Source organism: Amblyomma americanum, chromosome 11 (genome assembly GCF_052857255.1).
Source record: "Amblyomma americanum isolate KBUSLIRL-KWMA chromosome 11, ASM5285725v1, whole genome shotgun sequence".
Taxonomy (NCBI): domain Eukaryota; kingdom Metazoa; phylum Arthropoda; class Arachnida; order Ixodida; family Ixodidae; genus Amblyomma; species Amblyomma americanum.
Window position 1 is genome coordinate 49,283,757 of NC_135507.1, and position 22,252 is coordinate 49,306,008.

General features: G+C 46.3%; 2 protein-coding genes across 2 annotated transcripts in view; one reads left to right on the forward strand and one right to left on the reverse strand.

The window, feature by feature from the left end:
• The window catches only part of SMC2 (structural maintenance of chromosomes 2), a 50,784-nt gene extending 47,154 nt beyond the window's left edge, over window positions 1-3,630 (forward strand). The window contains exons 21-22 of the mRNA XM_077644224.1: window positions 818-965; window positions 3,254-3,630. Coding sequence (XP_077500350.1) covers window positions 818-965; window positions 3,254-3,373 — 268 coding nt within the window. The 3' untranslated portion in view covers window positions 3,374-3,630. The remainder of the gene's footprint in view (window positions 1-817; window positions 966-3,253) is intronic.
• A 1,875-nt stretch (window positions 3,631-5,505) lies between these two features.
• On the reverse strand, window positions 5,506-16,393 carry LOC144111093 (RAB7A-interacting MON1-CCZ1 complex subunit 1-like). Its single transcript, XM_077644233.1, has 8 exons — window positions 16,293-16,393; window positions 15,907-16,022; window positions 14,511-14,604; window positions 14,392-14,441; window positions 13,601-13,738; window positions 12,550-12,667; window positions 11,806-12,114; window positions 5,506-9,924 (listed from the first exon to the last, which is right to left on the reverse strand). The coding sequence occupies exons 1-7, from the start codon at window positions 16,375-16,377 to the stop codon at window positions 11,876-11,878; spliced, it is 840 nt and encodes a 279-aa protein (XP_077500359.1). The 5' UTR covers window positions 16,378-16,393; the 3' UTR covers window positions 5,506-9,924; window positions 11,806-11,875.
• Between the last annotated feature and the right edge of the window lie 5,859 nt (window positions 16,394-22,252).

The following is a 22,252-nucleotide window of genomic DNA, read 5'->3' on the forward strand; positions in this document are numbered from 1 at the left end:
GCAACAAAGGAATGCTGGCGGCGGAAGGCCAAGCTTGCTTTCCGGAAGCCCTTGCCTTCTCCATGTCTGTGACAGCGGGAAGAGGGTCCTCCAGCATGGCGAAATCCTCCAGTCAACACTAGATGAATGAAATTGGGCTCAAGCCACATGTAGTCGCTTCCGCACCGCAGGCACAAGCATATGTGAGCCTGTGCACATGCTTGCAATGTCAGAGTGGGAAGCGAGGCCGTCAGGCTGGTGATTGTGTCGACCCTTGTAGTCCTTTCACCGAGCTTTGTGAATAGATACACCGCAATCACAGCACATTAGTCTGAGCACAGGCAGTGCGTTGCATTCGGCGCCGATTTTTGGCAAGACTGCGTTGCAAGGGCTGTGGCTGGCTGCGTTGCGCAGACACACGTGCCACCTTGTGGATTCACTCGACGCCACATTAGAAAACCTCGCCCGTACTACCCGAGATGGCGGCGTGCTCCTCCACCATCGTATTTTCATCTGCCGTGTACTCTACATCTGCCAGCTGGGCGATGCCCACTTTCGTGTGCAGGCTTCAGTACGTGCCCCGCTCAACTGTTTCAGTTTGCGGTACAATTTTTCCTCTGGTTTGTTTTGCACCAGCAATGAGGATTCATTATGTTGAACGCCGAGTAAAATTTACTTCACGCAAAGGTGTGAAAACCTAAATAGTACTTTGTTATGTCTAGGATTTCGTTAAATCGAAGTCTGTTACATAGAGGTTTAACTGTTCTGTTCGTTTTTGTGTGCTGCCTAGTCTCTTGACAGAGTGACCCATGCTTCCTTTTGAAACGGTGCCCAACAGGTCACTTGTGGCCCTGTCCCTGATCCTGTCGCTGCTGCTGTTCAAGCCAGCGCCCATCTACATTCTGGACGAAGTGGACGCTGCACTAGATCTGTCGCACACGCAGAACATTGGCCAGATGCTGCGTGCTCACTTCAAGCAGTCGCAGGTGAGTGGCAGAGGATACTGTGCACGAGGGGCACTGCATTTTGGTGCCAAGTGTTAAACGAGGCGCAGCAGTGGCACGGGACAAAGATATTTATTGCCACGGCAAGAAGGGTGAGGGATGAAACAGTAAGAAGCGCATGAGTTTGGGAACAATTCAGAGATTTTGCTGCCTGTCACCATACAGTGTGCAGTTTAAGGGGGGAGCCTGGTCTTGAAAAAGAAAATAAATTGTATTAATGAAGTCACAGTTAAGAAATCTTCAGGGAACATGTATTTTTGTGTGCCGATTCTAAATATGTCATTTAATCTCGCGTAAAACAATTCCTTGAGCACTTGTGTAATTTTTATTCATGTATTTTGTGAAGAGCTTTGAAAAAGAATTTGCTGCGGGAAACTTGCTGATATGTATGCCATGGGTTCTTTTGATACCAAGGGATGCAATAAGGGTAAAATTGTCTTCCTGCCTATCATAGAACTTAAGGTATAGGGTTTTGAAGTTGTTGCTTCAGAAATGTGAAGAAAAGTGTGTATTCCTGTTTCTGAAGTGGCAGCTTCACTGCCCTATAAATCAAGTTCTGTGACAGCCAGGATAATTTTACCCTTATTGCATTCCTTGGTATCAAAAGAACCCAATGGCATACATTTCAGCGGGTTTCCCACAGCAAATTTTCTTCAAAGCTCTTTGCAAAATACTTGCATAAAAATTACATAACAGCTCAAGAAATTGTTTTATATGAAATTGAATAACACATTTACAATCAGCGTGCAAAAATACACGTTCTCTGAAGATTTCGTAAATATGACTACATTAATAAAACTTAGTTTTCAAGACCAGGCTCCCCCCTTAAATGACTGGTTAGTCTGTTAGGGGCAGCAGTCCACAAAAAAGTGTGCTTTGCTTGGCTGTGGATTTAGCCTAAGCCAGACATTTTTCTCGTTCAGTAAGCTCAAAGCAAGCACAAACTGTCAAGTAGTGTGTGTGATGTCGTAAATGCCGAGTTGAATGAAAAAATATTGCCTTAATTTAATTTGTTAAATAGGGATAACTTCTCGATAAAATCAAGTGCCGTGCAGCTGTGAAAGTTGGCATGAAAGATTCGGAGTCTGATAAGAGCCCGCAATAAAAAATTAAGGTGCATGAATCTGAGCTCCAGTGTCAACTCGACATATTATTTTGGACTTGGCCTCAACCAAAGGACAAACTAATTGAACTGCGCGATAAAATATAAAATGTTCAGATGTTGAATTTGGCCCTTAACAAATTGAAGTTGGCTGTGAGGTTAGGCTAAATTGCTATTCACTTCCAAACAATAATCAGTTACTTTAAGTCTTGACATCACAGGTTTGATTGCAATGGCATGGGAAAAATAAATTCCTTCCTAAATTCAATTTCCCCAGCAACAAATGTTTTTTTGCTGCCAAGCAAACATCATTATAGGCTCAAAGAGCGAAAAAATTTTTACTGCGAGTGAATTGGATTGGGTCGAAAATATTTATTCGCCGGCAGAAAGTGGTTTAAGGTGAGGTCTTGGTCGTGCTAGACGGCCGTCAGCCAGTGACTTCGGCGTCCTCATTGGCTCTCTCCACTGCCCGGAGTTGGGTCTCCGGGTTGCACACTCCCTGGACCTAATTCAGCTCATAACTTCCGAGCAGTGGGAGGCCGTGCTACTGAGAGTAAAAAAATTGATGAAACTGTTCTCACTGTCTCTTTAAATCACTACTGAAGAGATCTCAGAATTCGATCAACTTTAAGGGGTCTAAGGTGTAAAACTTTTAGATAAAGCATGTGAAGTTTTGTGCTAGCATTTGAAATGGTGACATGATCACCAATTAAAACTGCAATTATCTTCACTTTAATGCGATGGTCTTCACATAAATAATGGTAGTGCTAGATTTCCAGCACAGTAATGCTTAACTGAAAGAAGAAAACAAACTCCACCAAAGGCAAAGCCTTTGAAGCGCTGTTTGTCGACATTCGATCAGACATGGCCGGCTGTCGGCGCAAGTAACATAACTTTGAAATCAAACGATTAATGACGTCATTACTGATATTCTCCTCACTGCTATGATGCTGTAATAAGAAGCCTGAGGATCGTCATGGTTTTAATCTGCAATTATGTTACTGTGCCAGCTCAAAAACAATTGGCATGCTTTACATTCAAGCTACGTACATTTGAATCCTTGAATCTTCTCGAACAGTAAAGAAAATACTTCAGCCTCCCATTAAGGCTTACATTATGCACTCAGCTGTCGTAGACTGTGCTAACTTGGGCTTTCTTTTCTTCGCAGTTCATCGTCGTTTCACTCAAGGAAGGCATGTTCAACAACGCCAATGTGCTCTTTCGAACAAAGTTTGTCAACGGCATGTCCACCGTCTCCCGCTCCGCACAGAGTGGCGGAGGCAAGTAGTAAGCGTCCCTGTCCACCACCCACGTCATCATTGCTGCATTTGTTTTTATTCCCACTTCCGTGTATTATACCACATGGCCTCGCATTGCTTTGCTGCGTATTCAGTGAAGGTCGAGCATGTAATGTTTTTACTGATCACACATTTGGCATTTTATACCCGCCATTCTCGCGCTTTCTTTTATGATTTTATTTTATGATTTTATATCTCAAGTAGAGAGATATTTTAGCAACCAATAAACTACCTTTTTAAGGCTCAAGTGCAGTTGCTTTTTCCTTGTTTTTCCCCATTGCGGTCTTTGTTTTGTGTGTGGTGCCTGCAGCCCTCCTTAGTGAAAGAAGCACAAAGGCTGCCCATCTACCATTTATTTCTTTCCGCTCAATCAAGCCACGGACTTCCCGACTGCCAGCGACCCTACGAGAGCTTTGTCCTCCCTCATTCCTGAAACCCCGCTGTTACCCACATGTACGTTTTCCCGTTTTAGTAGTTCTAAGAGCGAAATTGCAGCTCGAAATACCAGGACAACCAAGCTGAGAAAGGCTACAAGTATGAAGTGCTGGCGGAGTTTTATCATCTACAAATGTTGGCATACAGTTTGGGTTGAGTAGTGGCCGTTTAGCTAGAAGTACTTGTTGCATGCCTCATAGCCCACTTGCCGCTTGGTTTCGAAATGCATGTACTGTACACTACACCCGTTTTTTGGGGGGCAGGGTTTTTCCCGTTTTCTTGCCCTTTGTGACATTATTTGGGGAGCTATGTTAGGCGCATCGCCAGACTGAATGCCACTCGGCGATAGCCTGCTCTAACTTGTGTTTCACTTTCGCTACATCTATTACAGCATTTTCTGCAGCCCTCGTGGCAGTAAGAACATAGGCTTTTTGCAGTGAAAGTTTAGTGTTGGAATGCCGCTGTCATAGACTTCAGCGAAACGAAAAGTTGAATATGAAAAGTGGCGTTTTGAACCTTGATGGGAACGGTCGTATTTTTTTGCCGACTCGCGGGACAAGGATTTGTAGATGCTAATCACACCCAGACAACATCACGAGCATCACTTCGCGCAAAAAAAAAAAAGGTGCTCCCAGTCGCTTTCAGCGTTCACAGCATGCCGCTAATTAGCGCGCAACGTTAGAAGCGGCACTGGACTCTTGTAGTTGCACGCATGATGCATAGCTTTTCTCTATTTTACATCTTTGCGAACTTCAACTAGTGTGTTGTTTCAACACTGGTCCAGCGATGCTAGGGTCTCGGCAAAGTCGCACAGTGTTATTTTCCAGATTATTTGAGTTTTTCAATTGTAGGTCGATCAGAACCTGACGAACACAGCAAATACCACACCAAAGCCACTCCGATCTTGCAGAATGCACACGCATGAATGTAGATCCTAAAATAAGAAGCAAAATTATTTATAGCCTAGCAGAGCGAGCATAAATTTCATTTGGAGCTCAATGAAGATGTCTATACATGCACTTGTGCAGCTCTCGGATTGCATTTGCCTTATTCAGAGTAGCTATACGACTTAAATGTTCAGTAATTTCCACGTTCTCTGGAGTGAAGCGGCTCGGTGCATCACAAGGTTCGTCATGTGAAAAGGCTGCTTCGAGGCATTTGTGGTGTCATCCTATGTTGCACTAGCAATCGGATATGCTGTATCGGCCCTTGTGTTGAGAACTGTGGACGATTAGTTTCTCCCCATACCTCATGCTTCCGCCCGCTGTAGCCGCGCTGTTACTTGCCACCAACTAGGAGCAGAGAAGCACCTGATGCAGCGCTCCGCCTACTATTTCAATCTGGTGAACAGGTTGCAGAAGTGCAGAACTACTCTTCGGGCAGCAACAAAAGTGTTTCTAACCACAAGCGACTTGCCTGCTTTGAGATATCCGCATGGTGAGTGTTTCGAAGGCAGTATTGCTTGGCGCAGTGTAGGCGCGTTGTTTTTTTGCATACACCCCGCGTCGCTGCCAACTGCAGCGACAGACTTGTTTACAGACATGACGCCTGTCTATATGCCAGTTATGTGTTATGAGCGCATTAAACTCGCTGACCAGAAAGCTCGCTGCTTCAGTTTCATTGAGACTAACCACTCCCGATGCCAGAAAGCTGACTGCGGGGCCATGCCGGAATGAAATGCCACAGCTAGTCAGATAACTTTTATTCAATAAGAATCGCATTATAACAACAGAAAATAAGATGACAGTAGTCTTGCTTCACTTCATTCCGCACATCTGGATGTCTCTTTGTCAAACAAATTCACCGCAAGTGGGAACACTAGCGTTTGATCACATTTGGCCATCATTCACAGATGGTGCCAGAGGTGAACAAACTGGAGGGCCACACTCTGGACGCAGCTAGTTGCCAGAATAGTTCATTCACTAGTGCACAATGAGCAGCGGGTGCTACAATGGGTGCTGCTTGAACGGAAAGGACAATATGATTCAGCTGCATTTCCCAAAGCAGCTCTTGATGTTGTGCAGTGCAAGATTTTGAAACATGTCATGGGAATTGTGTAGACAAAGCTAGTTAGTGTGTTTGCAGGAACATAAGCATACAGTACAATCTTTGTCAAAAGTTTGTACCAGACTGCAGCTCGGGGGAGGTGCTCCTGTTCTACAAACTTTTGACAGAGACTGAACATGCAAGCGATGCCTACTCATTCAGCACAAGCCTGGCATTGCCACCAAACCATCGTGTGCTAGCACATTTTCATTTTTCATAAAGCACAATTTTTTTTTTTCACACCTCCTCCAACTCTGCTGAACTAAACAGAATTTTCAGCGAGCTGAATTTGCTTGCAACCAAAGTACCACTTCTCAATTCAACAGCCACAGGTATGAAGAAAACCGGATACTTTAATCTGTACAAATGCAATACTTCCATCTAAATCTTAGAATAAAAGAGAGCCACAACTGGTAAATCTTGCAAAACATTTGGTTCCAAACGTACAGTGAAAAAGCTGAATGCTGTGTATGATCAAAAACAAATGCTGATGCGAAGTTCTGCGAGTATCATTCTGACCTCGTCTGTTACATATTGCATGGGAAGCACATAAGCTGGTCACATGCAGAAACCAGAGTGCCATGTGTGACAACTAGTACGCACACTACACGACGTATTTCACTTTTTGTACTTTTGGTCAACTGCACGTTTGCCCCAATGAAATCTTTACTTGCACTCATCACCATGCACATCAACTCGAGACAAATGTACAGCAGTTCTCAAGCATTTTGAACCACTTCACATGTGACGAGAACAGTCGCCCAGCAATGCAGTGGGGCTCCAGAGCTAAGCTCCAAGAACTCTCAAGGTCTGGATAGTAACGACAATCACCCTACTTGTTGAAGCCAAATGGTCCAAGGCCTCCAGAATGTCGAAAGAGTGAACGTGGCCTTCTCAATATTGCCTGTAGGCAGCCATGTTAGTAAGCCAAATGTCATAAAAGGCCTGCTGTGCAGCCAGCCAACAGAATGAATTCGAATAATGTCTTTCAAACTGTCTAGAGGCTTCCAGATCACACATCCTCTCAACACCGCCTCTAAACAATAAAGATGGATGTCCTTCCCAATGTTTGAGGTCTCCACAGTATTTGCACAGTGACGGTGATTTCTCCTCAACAAGGCCCAAAGACGGCCATGAAAAAAATTAAGCCCACATTGCAAGGCAAGAATGGCGGTATTTTATGGCATTTCAGAGATTCTTTTGAGAGGGCCTGAAGAGGAACAAAGCTTCGCTGCGAGACTCGGCGACTTCCAGTGGTCTGTTTTGTGGTCGAGGAATTTTTGAGAAGCGCTGTACACACACGTCGAAACACAGGAAACAGCATCACCAAAGGTGCCATGTGGTCCTCCAAGATGAGTCTCTGACTGATGTTTGTAAATGCACGGAATGATCACTGCAGGACCAGCATGCTGTGGCATTGGACAAAACTGTTTCTAGAACAGCACTTTCCCTCGTTGTCATGCGGTGCCCACAAGCACCACTGTTAACTTTATGCCACACAACTTCACATCTTATTGCATCTCTCACAGTTCACTGCTCAACGTTTGTGCTGGCTCCCGTCCACATGAAAATGAAAAAAAGTCTCCTGAACATTGAATCCCGTGTAGTAGCCGAAGCCGAACACCTCTTCGTAATCAAAGGCATCTCTCAGAAAACCTACAACAGCAAATATGCAAATGTGGGCAAGCTAACACCCTAGAAAAGCAGCGTACGCTATCTCCCTGCAAGGACAGTGCGACACAACCGTGAGAACACGAGCATAATGACGAGCATCTATATACAGCAGTGCAGTGTCTCCATTCAGTGACGTCGTTGGCCACTTCAGTGATGAGATAATGCACCAAAGGCAGCAGCCCAGATGGGCTGGTAGCCTAAAATGCCACAAGTGATTTGATTAGATTCCTTTAAAATTAGAACATGCGTGCAGTGATTACTGCGTTTTTTGCTTGTTAAACTGCGGGTTCCCCATACAGAGGTTTGCAAACCTTTACTCGCCTAACTCGGGCTTAAACATTCTCTCCTTACACCAATTAAATCAACATCGTCAAGTAAAGCTCTTTGAGCTCCTGCCACTAAATGCTGCTGAAGTAGTAGCTGCTCACTACGACGCTACTACGTAGTTGATGTGCACAGTCTACGTAACAGAAGAATGTCTTGAAATTGCAATAAGACCGCTTCACAACAATTTCTTTGGCACGGACATAGCATGAAAAACTACGCGCACTTGGATGGACTTCACTACAAATGCAATGCAAATCACACGTTAGTACCGGGCACAAGACCACCATGGACGCAATATGTGGACGTCGCTGTACATGAACCTTAGATGTCTCCAACTACCAACACTGCAGACACTACTATGAAATGTAAGCATACATATCTTAGCAGTTCCTTACAGAGCTCCAGAAGCTACGGGATCCCTTGACCAATAAGCAGTGCGAGTGCCTGATAGAGGGCGAGTTTGTGTGCATGTTGTCACGTGCTCAATTGCTTGTGGCACCTAGAGGCTAAGATGATGAATATAAAAAAAAAGCTACTGATGCTAAAACTGTCAGATTTCGCCTGTCACGAGCCAAGGAAGGCCTACTCATTTCGTCAAGCTTGCTCTCAAGCCACATTTCTGTGGTAACCAGAAGGGTTTGTTCGAAAATTTCACTTAGCCCATGCAGGTTCTCTCTTGGGTTCTTCATAAACCTAGAAATGACCACGATAGAGATCCTAATTCTGAAACAACTGCATGCTTATTTTCTTTCACTGAGAGATTAGGCAGAATGAAGGCTTGTTTTCGCACGCACTCGCCTTTAATTTCCAACACAGCACTGAAGCCACTGCTGATCTGGGACACCATGTCTTTTACCAGAAATCTTTGATCACCCCAGCTGTGGAACTGCTCCAAAACCTCACTATTCCTTGTGGCCACTTTGCAAAGGTTAGCATGTGGACGCACTAGCTAGGAAAGGCATATAAAAACGCCATCTGTCGCTATTAACTTCAGAAACTCTGAACTGTAGTTTGTTTAGCACTTGCTTGTCGGACTGTTATACCAATGCATGTTTGCTAACCTTGTGGCCAGACACCAGTGTGTAGACTTATTAACTATCTCGAGAGTTTGTAATTGAACACAGTGTTTTTTACTGTCCACAGGCACAGCAACAGTTTGCTAACCTCAAAGTTCTAGCACAATCGGACTGCTAGATTTCTATAACTGAACTCTACGGGAAGTCTCGAAACTGGTACGACCAAAGAGCTCTGCTCTTATACTAATGTATGCAATGGCTTTGTACCATGTCAAAACAGTAAGTCTTCTTAATTGACGTAAGAATTGAAAAGGCATTTAGTTGCAAATTTCTGTAAAAATCGATGAAATACACAGCAGTCGGCAGCAAATGTTTATGGGGCTTAGGTGTGCAGGGAGCATAATATATTTCAACACCGCTCCTCAAGCCGACTGCCCAACATGTCTGAAAGCGTAGGGGAGAGAACGTGCATGCTCCATCCCTTGATCTTAATATCATGACGCAACTTTGGTATGCTTCAGAAGCGCTGCAGGGAACTACCGAGATGAAGTACAGCGGTAGTATTGGGAACTGCCAATTTGTTATGGGAAGACTGAAGGAACTAATGCCACTTTGGGTGGCTGGGAAGCCGCCAGAGAGGGCCAATTTCTCCCGTACAAGACCTAGTTCGCTTGGTATAGACACAGCTGGATCAGAAGTGCAGGTTATAAAGTGTGCAACTGCGGAGAAAATGCAAAAGGAGGGCATTAAGTTAAACTACCTGGCAGGCTAAAGGAAGTTATTAGCCTCGATGCGATGCCTGCAGTTAGCTGCATATTTATCTAGTATATCGTACAACAAGAAACCAGCAAAATGGGCTGTGGCACAGACACTCCTGACCACAGGTGGACGCTCGCTTCGTGATGATGGTCAGGGGTAGAACAATGTCACAGGAACAGTTTGCAATGCAAAAGGCTGGTGTATCAAATCGTTGACAGCCGTACGGCGAGTGAGAGATAGTTGTCAGATGATGACTGTCCTCCACCCAACAGGAAACTCTTGATCTAAAAAAGCAAGAGTAAACAATACCAGCAGCTCAGGGGTGAGAAGAAGGCATTAGAGCATTTGTAGAAATAGTGTTCGCAACCATGAGCCACAAGTCCAAGACCCATGTCATCTGCCTAGGTAGCACAGCAGCTGGACTCGCTGGGATTACTATGCTGGTATCAAAATGGCATGGTGCAGAACCACTGTTGAACTCTTCGAGACCCATTAATGCTTTTAAAGGGTAGCATCTGCTGCCTAGCATCATTTTATCACTGAGAGGTTCCTGTGGCAAACAATGCAGTATTGAGGTTGTTTATTCTTAAGAGTGTAGACAGCAAATTTCTCTGATGTGGTTTCTTTCCAATGACTAGCAAGATGTTAAACATACAACACCATGCAGGCTGTGCACGCATCCAGTAAATAAATTGTACCTGAATTCCTTTTCTCTCATGATTTCAATTTCATGTTCAAAATCCAGGAAATGGCTATGACATCAAAGCTGAGTACAGGTCATGCAAGGCATGAAAAAACTGCAATGGTATAGCTACTTGTTCATTCGTTGCCATTTCCAGTACTGTAGGGGCTGCAGTGAATTAAAATGACAAAGCAGTGATCACATCACAATTTTTTATGTCTCGTGTGATGGAAACTGAAAACTGATGTCATAGCCACCGTTTGCTGTACCAAAACCAAAACACGAGAGAAGAATATCAATCGTAATCTACTTACTGGGCACAGGCAAGTTACACTTGGGTGGTTCACTCAGTAATTCAAACGTGGACTAAAATGTTGTTCGAACCATGGGGTGTTCAAATTAATAAAAACCCTTTAATGGACTTCATAATGATGAGGCAAAAGGTTCTATTCGAATAAACCAGCACTTGTGATTAAGTATGTTCCAACTGACGGGCCACTGTAAGAATGTCTTGCACATCACCTCAAAGAAAAAGTGCACAACCAAAAATTTGGTGCCGATACTCCTCGCAAACAATTAGACACCGAGGTAAGGGGCACCGAAGTAAGGGGGACACCGAAGTAGGGAGCACCGATGTAAGGGGCACCAAGGACAAATCGAAGTTAGTCTGTATTGATTGGTCACCACATTCTGCAGATAAAAAGCGTCACTGTCGCTGACAACGAAGCTGTTTATAACCTGGGAAAGGCCGTAAAATGAAATAAGGGTATTGCAATCACCGGGTGATTTCGCAAACTGCAATGCATCAAGGCAGTTTTTTTTCTGTGTGGATCCCTGAGGCTAGACTACAGTGCCATTCACTTCAAGATTGTGATCATGGAGTCCATTTGGATCATGACGTCGTATGAGTTTTGATCCGAGTGTTGGAAAAATTTTAAAATACAATTTTATCAGCAGTAAGTGTCACTTACTGCTGTCGGAAAAACATCAACATAGCCAGAAAGAACTGTAGAATCAATTTTTATTCTTGGTAGCTGTCCTCGGCATCTGCCAACGTGGACACCACTGAACGGCCACTGCATTATATTGGTTCTACCCCTCCCAAAAAAGGTCCCTCATAGCCTTAGCCGCTTTGGGACGTTAAACCCCCCCCCTTCCAAAAAGGAAGAGGCATGCACACTTTTGTGTGCCAAAGCTAAATCCACGGTGTAAGGCAAGCCACAGCTCACACCTCCAATTCCGTTGCGACCACCTGGAACTCTAACATGAGCTGTATTAATCTCCATACTGGGACACTCTCCCATTGTGGCTCAATCACAGTAAGTGTGGGTGCAAAATGTAATAAAATTGAGGACCTCATGCCTATCAAGAAACTGCAGACACCAAAGCACCGCAGCAGAAGGAACAGAGCTATAGTGGCATTCAACAAGGCAGATATATGCAAAAGACCAAATATCATGCAACCAAGCACACACACACACACCTTCCATCCAGTCTGGCTTTTGTCTTTGGTTTGGTCTCGCGTTGGCTTCACGCCAGCTGTGCCAACTTTTTCAGCACTGTGCCTCCTCGTCCAGTTGTGCTAGAAGCATGCGGGCACGAGCGCAGTTCCAGCCGGCGTCTTGCAGAGGTCCCTCGACGGCACCGATGTAGTCCTGCAGCAACCGCTTGCCGAGCGGCAATGCTTGTGCAGTGTCCAATGGCCGGTCCCAGCGCCTCGAGTACGTCACCAACCAGTAGCACATCTCGCCGCCGTACATCAGGGACAGTGCGTGCACGTCACTGTAGATACCTGCATCGTAGAAGAGAGGTCGGCTGAGTGAAGGAAGGAGGTGGAGCAGCAAGTCAAACCCTCACTACAGCAAAGAGGTAAGAAATCCTAAAACAGTCGCAATATAAAATTCGTGATATGAAATTTTACCAGAAACACCTAAGCAAGAGCAGTGAAACTTAGTAAGGAGATGGCAGAGGTGGTCCTTACTAAAGAAACGGGAAAACTTTTTCAGTTTTAGCAGTAGTTAGGTTGGCTTTCCTGCACAGCATTGCCAGAACTCAACAGTGGCTGATCAAGCGCCAGCTAGGGTGGCTTCTATTAATCTATATCTAAACTCCATAATATCTATCCATAATAGACAATCTATTATCTAGACTCGCTTTGCAGTGCCACTTGCAGTCCCTTATTAAGAAAACACTGCCAGCTCCTTGTTTTTGACGAGAGAACACTGACCTTTCTCCAGAAGTTCCAGCACGTCTGACTCGCTAGACAGCACCGTAACATCTTCAGCATTCAGCGGACGGCGGATGTTCAGCATTGCCGTGAGATGCTGTATCCCTTGCTGCAGCAACTGCAGAGTGTCAAAGGTGCATAGTTGTCGGCAACTGAAGCTCTGTCAATCCCTTCAAGTAGGCACTCGGGCCTTCGTGAACATGTTTGCTCACTGCTCAGTGTGGGTACCCTTCCACTAGGGGACGATCTCTCGCAGTGACACCTTTTTCTAGCGCCGTTAAATCTCTGGACGCCCCACCAACTCTGTACAGTCTGATGAAGGTGATTGCTTTTATGCCGTCTGAACAAAACCATAAAATCTCTCCTGAAGCGACAACCGCTCACTCTTCAATAAAAATTATGTTATAAGATAGGAGAACCCAGGGGCAGCTTTGCTCCTGTATTTCCTTCAGCCTTCCTGCAAAAACAGACTGCAGTAGAGCACTTTAATTCAAGCAGGCTAAGCCTAAAGTGGTTACCTTCATACTGGTTCTATTTTCCAATTTTTAGGGGCTGCTTTAATAGCTACAGTGAGCCTGTTATATACATTGTGGCCCAAGCAGAGACATATTTTTCAATCTTTTTTAGCCTGGCTAAACACAATTTTGCACATCCATGGCAGTGCGTTACACTGAGCAGCACACTGCACAGGTAGGGACTATGTCTCTTCTTTACATCTCACCGCACTATTTGTACATCCATGGCCTAAGCCATGCCAAGCTATGCAACAAGACACCGCTGCACAAAAAAACTGTAGCTCCAAGCCATTTCAGTCACCTCTGAGGAGGAGAAAGAACCAGTCTCGAAACTTCAAAATGCTCTTTAGGTCCTATTGGCTCGAGCTGCTTTTTCTTTCTTTTTATTATTATCTAGCCAGGCAGATTTATGCTGCAAAACGGTCACTTCAAAATCACTCTATCTATCTACCTGGTACGGTTTACACACGACTAATGGGCAACCCCGCGACAAAAGACAACTGCTCCGAAGAAAAGACAATTGCAGATGCGCTCACCGCCAGGAAGGTGTCATGGTTGGCGTTGAGCCAGCTGTGATCGTCGTCGCCTTCCTTGCTCTGACAGAACATGTAGACAAGCGCCCCCTTGCGCCACTCGATGCATTCAGCCAGCTCCTCGCCAAGGCCCTCTACCACCTGCACGCAATGTGGTGACAAGGCTTGGAACCCAGCACCTCCAACCTTAACGGCACAAGGACAGCTTGTCTTTCCACCAGGTCTTTTATTGTCAATTGATAGCACGTTCCCAGCTACCTTTTCACTGCTGCTTGGCTGTCTTGAACAAAAAAATAACACAATAACTGGCTAAGGTTTCTTATCCCCTGTAGTTAGAGTAATACCAATATGAAAGAGCAACATGCGATGCTCAGAGCACTCCCTGTATTCTTAGCGCAGTACACAGCCAAGTCCCTATAAGTAAGCTTTCTTTTGAACACACTGCTTGATGAGCTTTGGCAATGACTGCCTACGAAATGTGAACTATATTATTGCACTACTAACTTTGCTGCAATTACGAACAAAGATGGAACAAAGTCTGTGACCATGGCCAGTGGAATTAGCCTCTCGTAACTTAGCTCATTTGCAAATTGACTAATACACAAGAGTGTAGGCTGAATGCTGAATTAGCTGGTGTAGGTGCACCTTAGAGTCGGGCACCATTCAGAGAAGAAATATGTGCTCATTTTTCACCATGAGGCCGTTTGACATACAAGCAAGTTCATTTAATCACTGACAATCGAAGCTACATAAAAACAAAAAAAGCATATATGAGCACAAACATGGACACTGACCGTGCCGAAGCCTGTGTGCTTCGTGATGTTCTCGACATGTTCCAGGCTTCCTGTAGAAGTAAGGTAATGGTTCAACATGATCCAAGTTGATGAGCTGAGACAATTTCAAAACAACTCACGGATGATGGCGTGGACTCGTTCTAAGGAATCGCTGTCTGAAAAATCGTTGTCGGCGAGTCGGTTCTCTCGGCAGTACGTGATATCGAGGACAACCTATAGAGACGAAAAAAGGTTAACAAGTTAACTTCTTCAGAGAGAATAAAGTACACATTAAAATTTGACAAAAGTAAGATTCAGTATAGACTTCAAAGAACTATCGTAATGAAACTTGAGGATCACGTGCGACAGGAACGGTCATTTCTAGCCTCAAGATCTGCGGTGACTAATGTGTATTTTAACACTGCGTTTTGTGACTTGGTGTAGTCACTGACATGGCCACAAAAGTGTACTGTATCGAATGTATTCTAAATGGTGCAAACATCGAGGCAATAGACACAATAACTAAGAGAAGGGCACGCTTTTGGTTATTATACTTTTTAACATATAAACAACATTATCAATATAAAGAGAGACACGAAATATACTATTTGTGCTGACAACACCAGTTTATTGTGCACTTCCTCTGATATTAAACTGACATAAAACTGGCAAAGTGCGAAACGCCGCAACATGCGCCAACAGTCCAGACCTGTTGCCGTGCGACTTCCACATTTCCAGGAAATTGAAAAACCAGCTCAAGGGAAACAGATTCGTGTCGAACGATGACATGAAAGAGTCAGTTACAGACTTTTTGAAGCAGCAACCCAAGGAGATTTATGAGACGGGAATCACGTGACTCGTTAGTGAGTGGGACAAATGTCTAAATGCTCATGAAGACTTTTAAATAAAGTACCCCGATTGTCAAATATTTGCGCTGGCTCACTTTCATTTGACTCGCCCTGGTATAAACAGCACAAAATGACCCTTTTTCCTTCATGCATTATGCAGGATGTACCATACAACCCACCCTTTACTACTAGAAACCACAGAATGTTTGAAATACCTAGATGTAGAATGAACTATGGCTTTGGTATGTTGAAGTACGTTCTACTAAATGTTTAAACACCTCTCTTCTGCAACTTAAACAAAATGTGTTTTCTTGCCCTTTGGAGAAGAGATTATTGAATCGGATGTATCAGTGGCTGCAAGTGTTCAAACTCACATTTCCACCACTTTATTTTTTCTTTTTCTACACTGCATCACATTTCTCCCACCTGTAATTTAGTTGCCCCCTTTGTTGAACGCATTAACTGTCAATGCTGACGTTTGTCGACTTTTGCGGGAGACGAAGCCTGTGAGATTACTTCTTGCTTCGTTACCCACGCTTTTTGTACGACAAAAACTGAACCAAGCATTCATTCATTCAAGTAAACAAAAAAAAAACCTTAATTCCAGTACACAGTTTAGGCAGAGGCGGCGAGAGTGCCGCCGATGCAAGCAGTTTAGCACAGAAAGTGATTGCAGGCAAGTCCAAACCTTTGCCAAGTCCTGCAAAACTTCTTTGCTTGAGGTATCCTTCGAAAGCTTGCCTTGTTTAAGCCGGCCTTTGAGCTCTAGCAGCTTTGAAAACGACGACTCCAGTAACGTCGGCACTGGAAAACAAATCGAGCACTGTTAACGGGTGAAATAAAACTCTGAGCAATCGGCGAATAATTTACTGCTGTCGTTCAAATGCGGCAACGCCAAGAACACTTAGTGGGAAGCTTTGACAACGCGGACTGCAAACGCTGAAACGCCCCAAGTGACAGCGCGTGAGGGGTGCTTTCATTGTGGATTATACTTGATTTTTAGAAACGGACGGCGACTGCGGCGTTAAGCACGGGTGATCTCTGGTTGCAGCTGAACTTGAGGGAGTGCATTACCGACAGATTTGATCTTCAGATCCTCGACAATTCGTATTAAATTGTCGACTTCGTCGGTGATTTCTTTCGCAGCAGCCTCCTCCATCGCGACCCAATGTTGGTGGCCTGTTCGTACCAATCGGCCAACTCGCGCGACTCGCGCCTATCCGCATAGTGAAAGTGAAACCAACTTTTTTAGATGGCCGATGGATTAATCTCTGTTTTACTTTCCTCTAACACGATATAGGATAATAATAATAATAATAATTGGTTTTGGGGGGAAAGGAAATGGCGCAGTATCTGTCTCATATATCGTTGGACACCTGAACCGCGCCGTAAGGGAAGGGATAAAGGAGGGAGTGAAAGAAGAAAGGAAGAAGAGGGGCCGTAGTGGAGGGCTCCGGAATAATTTCGACCACCTGGGGATCTTTAACGTGCACTGACATCGCACAGCACACGGGCGCCTTAGCGTTTTTCCTCCATAAAGACGCAGCCGCCGCGGTCGGGTTCGAACCCGGGAACTCCGGATCAGTAGTCGAGCGCCCTAACCACTGAGCCACCGCGGCGGGGCTGCGGATAAGCTGTCTTCTCTTTCTGTCTGAAGGAAAGACAGCACGACAAATTTCAAATAGCTCTCAGCTATCAACGATGTCAGTGTTGAGCTGGTAGAGTCGTTGATCTTTGTAGAGCACGGTGACCAATGGATTGTTTTTGGTTTTTTTTTTCTTGGCGGTGGGGGGGGGGGGGTGGCGCAGTATCTGTCTCTCATGTCGGCCGGCACCTGAACCGCGTCGTAAGGGAAGGGATAAAGGAGGGACTGAGAGAAGAAAGGTGTAGTGGAGGGCTCCGGAATAATTTCGACCACCTGGTGAGACCACAGCACACGGGCGCCTTTGCGTTTCGGGGGAGGGGGGGGGGCGGAATGGCGCAGTATCTGTCTCACATGTCGGCCCATTCCAAAAACCTTTATTTCCATCAGAAGGGAGGTCCCCTACCCGCCGCGGTGGCTCAGTGGTTAGAGCGCTCGACTACTGATCCGGAGTTCCCGGGCTCGAACCCGACCGCGGCGGCTGCGTTTTTATGGAGGAAAAACGCTAAGGCGCCCGCGTGCTGTGCGATGTCAGTGCACGTTAAAGATCCCCAAGTGGTCGAAATTATTCCGCAGCCCTCCACTACGGCACCTCCTTCTTCCCTTCTTCTTTCACTCACTCCCTTGTCCCTTCCCTTACGGCGCGGTTCAGGTGTCCAACGATATATGAGACAGATACTGCGTCATTTCCTTTCCCCAAAAACCAATTATTAGTCGAGCGCCCTAACCACTGAGCCACCGCGGCGGGGGAAAGAAGAAAGAGAAAACTGAAAATTTGAGGAAAAGGCGCGGCGCTGCGCAGCGGCGGAAGACCTGTGGCTCGGTGCTACTAGTGGCGCATGCGCAGTAGTGACTAGGGAGCGAGAGAGAGAAATACCCGCGGCGAGGCGCGCGTTGTGACGTCATGTGCCTCCTCGGAGCACCGCCACGGCGAAAGCGCAAGTTCGCGGCCAGTAAAGCTTTCGCTTTAAAAGGCACTGGGCATTCCCACCAACGTCTCAACTAAGGAGCTGTTGAAAGCGGTGGTACATAATACGTGGCGTGAAATCGCTACAGCGGTGAGGGAGGCGCGACTCTGGAGACTCAATTCCACGCGGGCAGGAAGACATCCTGGCCAGCATAGGGGAGAACCGGAAGGAACGGTCATACGTGGCAGCGGAAATGGCTCTCCAGGTTCGAAAGAGACTGAAGACCGCTCCGATTCCGAAGAATATGCACCCGACACGCAACAAGGAGTGCAGGGAACATAGAGTCAAAGTTATAAGAGAAAGACTACGAGAGGTAGACTCTAGTCAAATTGCGTACTGCGACGCGGCCTAGAAGGGGCGGCGGTAATGGCAGTAATCGTTGGTGACTACGAAACGGTGGTCCCCGGATCTCTCAACAGTAGAGACTCGCTCATAGCGAAAGAGGCCGCTCTGGCGTTAGCCTTCAGAAGCAACAAAGCCAAATTCATAATTTGCGACAGGAAGATAGCAGTAAGGAACTTTAATAAGGAGATCGCTTCGAAAGAAGCGGTTAAGATACTTGGACAATCGGTATTGAATACAGAGATCTCCATCATGGGTCCCGGCTCACGAGGGGATTCCAGGCAATGAGGCTGCTAACAGCCTCGCTCGAGATATCTATATCCGGGCGGACGCGTTATCACCCTTACCCGGGTCGAAGGACCCGCCCATCACGTACACGGAAATCACGGCTTAGTACAGGAATGACAGACTAGACCTCCGACCTCCAGATAGGCCTCTCACACCTAAGGAGTGCAGAGGCTGGAGAAGATTATGAATCAATCGATTCTGTCCACCTTATCTATACGGGGAGGGAGGGGAACGTCCAAAGTTCTGCATCAAATGCGGGATAACAGCAAATCAGGATCATCTCATTTGGAAATGCCCCGATTCTCCCGGTCATATTGATGGAATCACAGAGAAAGAAACCTGGGATGCTCCCCTCCGGAGCAGCAGGCTCGAGCAATCCGTCTGGCACGGGACGCTTTGCGAAAGACGCCCCCCTGCGGTGCTGCCTGTCCATTGGAGGACCCCTAGGATCTGACTGAGGGAGCGGAGGGGCCTCTACATCGACGGCAATAAAGTTACCTTGAACTTGAACTTCACGTTCTGTTTTACAGCCAGTATATCTACCACTGTAACTCCTTTACTACAAGGAAATTGAAAATTCGTTTTTGGGGAAGGAAATGGCGCAGTATGTGTGACATATCTCGGTGCACACCCGAACCGCGCCGTAAAGGAAGGGATAAAGGAGGGAGTGAAAGAAGAAAGTAAGAAAGAGGTGCCGTTGGGGAGGGCTCCGAAAAAATTTCGACCACCTGGAAATCTTTAACGTGTACTGACATCACACAGCACACGGGTTCTTTTTGCGTTTCGCCTCCATCGAAATGCGGCCGCCCCTGTCGGGTTCGAACCCGGGTACTCCGGCTCAGTAGCCGAGCGCCCTGACCACTGAGCCACCGCTGCGGGTAAACAGTTGAAGCCTCATTGAGAAAACAGGGGGAGGGAGACGCAGCTTAGGGTGTGCTGCGGCACAGACTCCCTTTCTCAATGAAAAAGGTAAACTGCGCGAAAGGGTAAGACAAGAGAAAGGAACACATACGACACTTACTAACGCAGCCGCCCGCTTCCAGAAATTTCGTGCTTGGTTTTTTAAGAGCGTGTTGCATAAAGTTACTGTTCTTTGTCAAGGTTCTTTAAAGGAAGTAGTCAGGCTCCGGGTTTCGAGAAGCCGTACGTGAAGAGCGAGCATTGACCTTGAGTGTCTTATTGCGTAAGCTCTGGCAGAGCTTCTGTTTCTTCTGTGTGCATTTGTTTTTGTATTCTTTTTGAAGTGTTACTATAAAGTGCAGTTCCTTTGTTCGTCTATGTGTCATCGTCCGCCCATCGTCTGGCTGTCTGCTTCACGCCCAATGCCAAATAAACGTGCGCAGCTTAGAAACGAGGTGGAGAAGAACGTGTCCTTTACTGGGAGAAAACCACTTGAGATAGCTTGAAATTTGAGCGCCTAAATGTTTTTAAGAGATGATCGCACAGTTAAGTAATTATGCGAAGGGAAGTACAGACGTCTGTGGAAGAAAATTAGAGATTTTATCAGTCGGAATCTGTAGACAATTTTCATACATCCCTCGATTATCGCCAGGTCGAAAAATGTGTTGCATTTCGGTTAATGCGTTCAGCAGTCACACCCAGATACTTAGCCACTTAGCTTAGAACCATCAAAGCGCGTACGTGTTGGTTAAGCAGTTGAAGCAGATGTGACCCTTACACGGAACACAAAGTTTGTTTCAGTTTCTGGGTCGCAAAATATCCGGAAGAAGTGACATCATATACCGTATCAGAAAACTCATACAAAACATGGGCCATATAATTCTAATAAGTCAGACACAACGCTGTGAACAGGAGAACATTTAATTTTAAGTGAAAATGAAAGCGCACATAAAAAAACAACTAAAACTGAACATAACGTAACATGCGTATTTCTTCTTTGGTGGAACTGTTTGCAGCTGGGTCTCCTCTTCGTTACAGGCCGGTGATGTAGAATAACGACGTCATCTCTCACTCGAGGAGATTGCCATCGTGGTCCGAGCAGAAGCACCTTAAGCTACTTATACGTCTCGGGGTGGGGCTGCTCTTTTCCTCGACATTTTAGTTTCTCCTGCCTTCTGTAGCTGCTTTTGGAATTGCGTCCGCTTATGGAGCTCAGCACTGAAGTCTTCCCGGGCCTGTGTCTTCTAACCGAGACTGTTTCCACACCTCGACCATGCGACGCCACTCCTTGCACCTAGGACTATCCTACACACCCTCTCCATCTTTGCTGCTGGTGCAGGTGCCTTCTTTAGCGTTCTGTCTCAGATCGTTGCGTTCAGATAGTAACCGCTTACTTTTGACCTCCAAGCGTGCCTTCAGCACATTTCTCTTCTCAGTATGGTTCATTATATGCAGCTTGGGTTCTGTCTCCACCATGTGCGCCAGGCGCACCTGGTTCTCCTTGTCACGGATAAGGTTTTCGTCGCAGCTATCATCGAACTCATCTTCGCGAATATCGTTGTTTTTGCCCCCGAAGCCGCCGACCAGCGCTGAGGAACCACCGCTAGGGTCCGAGACTTCACCCTCCTCGGGCTCGGATGAGGACAGTGCGCTGCTCTTGTTTCCAGGCTCGCCATCAGAGGAGCGGTTCTTCCGAACTGTCTTCTTCGACAGCTGGCCTTTGCGAGGTTTAGCGCCTCCTTTGTCGTCAACCGCCCAGACGTGGTTGCTGCACGTGGACGAACCACACTTTGAACTCTCCTCTGGGTCTGGCTGTGACTTCAGAGAAAGCTTGTCCGCCATAGATCTTTTCCTTCTGGCCAGCCGAAGCCGCTCCCGACCAAGTTGCAAAGGCCATCCATTTCCTAGGGGTCCAACACTGCAGAGGTTGCACGCTCCGCCATGCTGCTCGCAGGGGGCTCACCTGGAACCGTGCCTAAGGCCAGCCTTTGGAGAGCAGAGTTTCTCGCTGATGGTCTTGGACTCGTTGTGGCCAAGTCGTCGCTGAAAGAACTCAGTGAACCAAAAGGAGGATCTGTATGGTGCAGCAGCTTTGCCCGAACGCTCACTCGCACTGCCCATCCACTGTTCATCCGCTCTCCACTGTACTTCTGTTGCCAGAAGGAAGGAAGGCCTCAGACGTTGCTGGCACATACCCACTACGGGGGAGTGGCCAAGACACAGGCGGTTAATTGCTGGATACAGGAAAGTTTTGACGGGAAAAGGAGTGGTGATAGGATGTAGTCTGATAGATTGGAAGACGGAAGGACAGGGGTCCTGTTAACTTGGAGATCGAGGACGGGACAATGGCTTAATGTGCATAATAGTATACAATGCCTGTAACGTTTCAATGTCGTACTGACTGAGAGCGGGAAAAAGAAATTAGAATGGGAGTCGCTGCGTTTCTTGAAGAAAATTTTGCACAGCAGAGCGCCCACTCCTGTCGCTTCATCCAAGCAAAGAAGCGCCAATGGAAAGAACAACCACGGAGGACACAGGCAAGCCCAGTTGATGAAATGGAATTTGCAAAAGACGCTTCCTCAAATGAGAGAAGCAGCGGCAGAACAGCAGGAAGTGATCTATTGTCTCAGGTTCGGCACAAAAAGGGCACATTGGGGAAGCCGCCAGGCCAGATCTGTGAAGGTAGAAATTTAGAAGGGGAACCCGGCAACGCAAGCGCGTGAAAGAGGCCTCTAGTCTGCGTGAGCGCCAGTCTTTGCTACTCCAAGGATGCAGAAAATGCTGATATTCGGGAGATGATGTAAGAGCCGAGACAGCAAATTCCTGAAATATTGTGTAGCTGCGAAACCTCACCGCAGCTGTATATGCACACGTTGGCAGGACAGCAACAATTG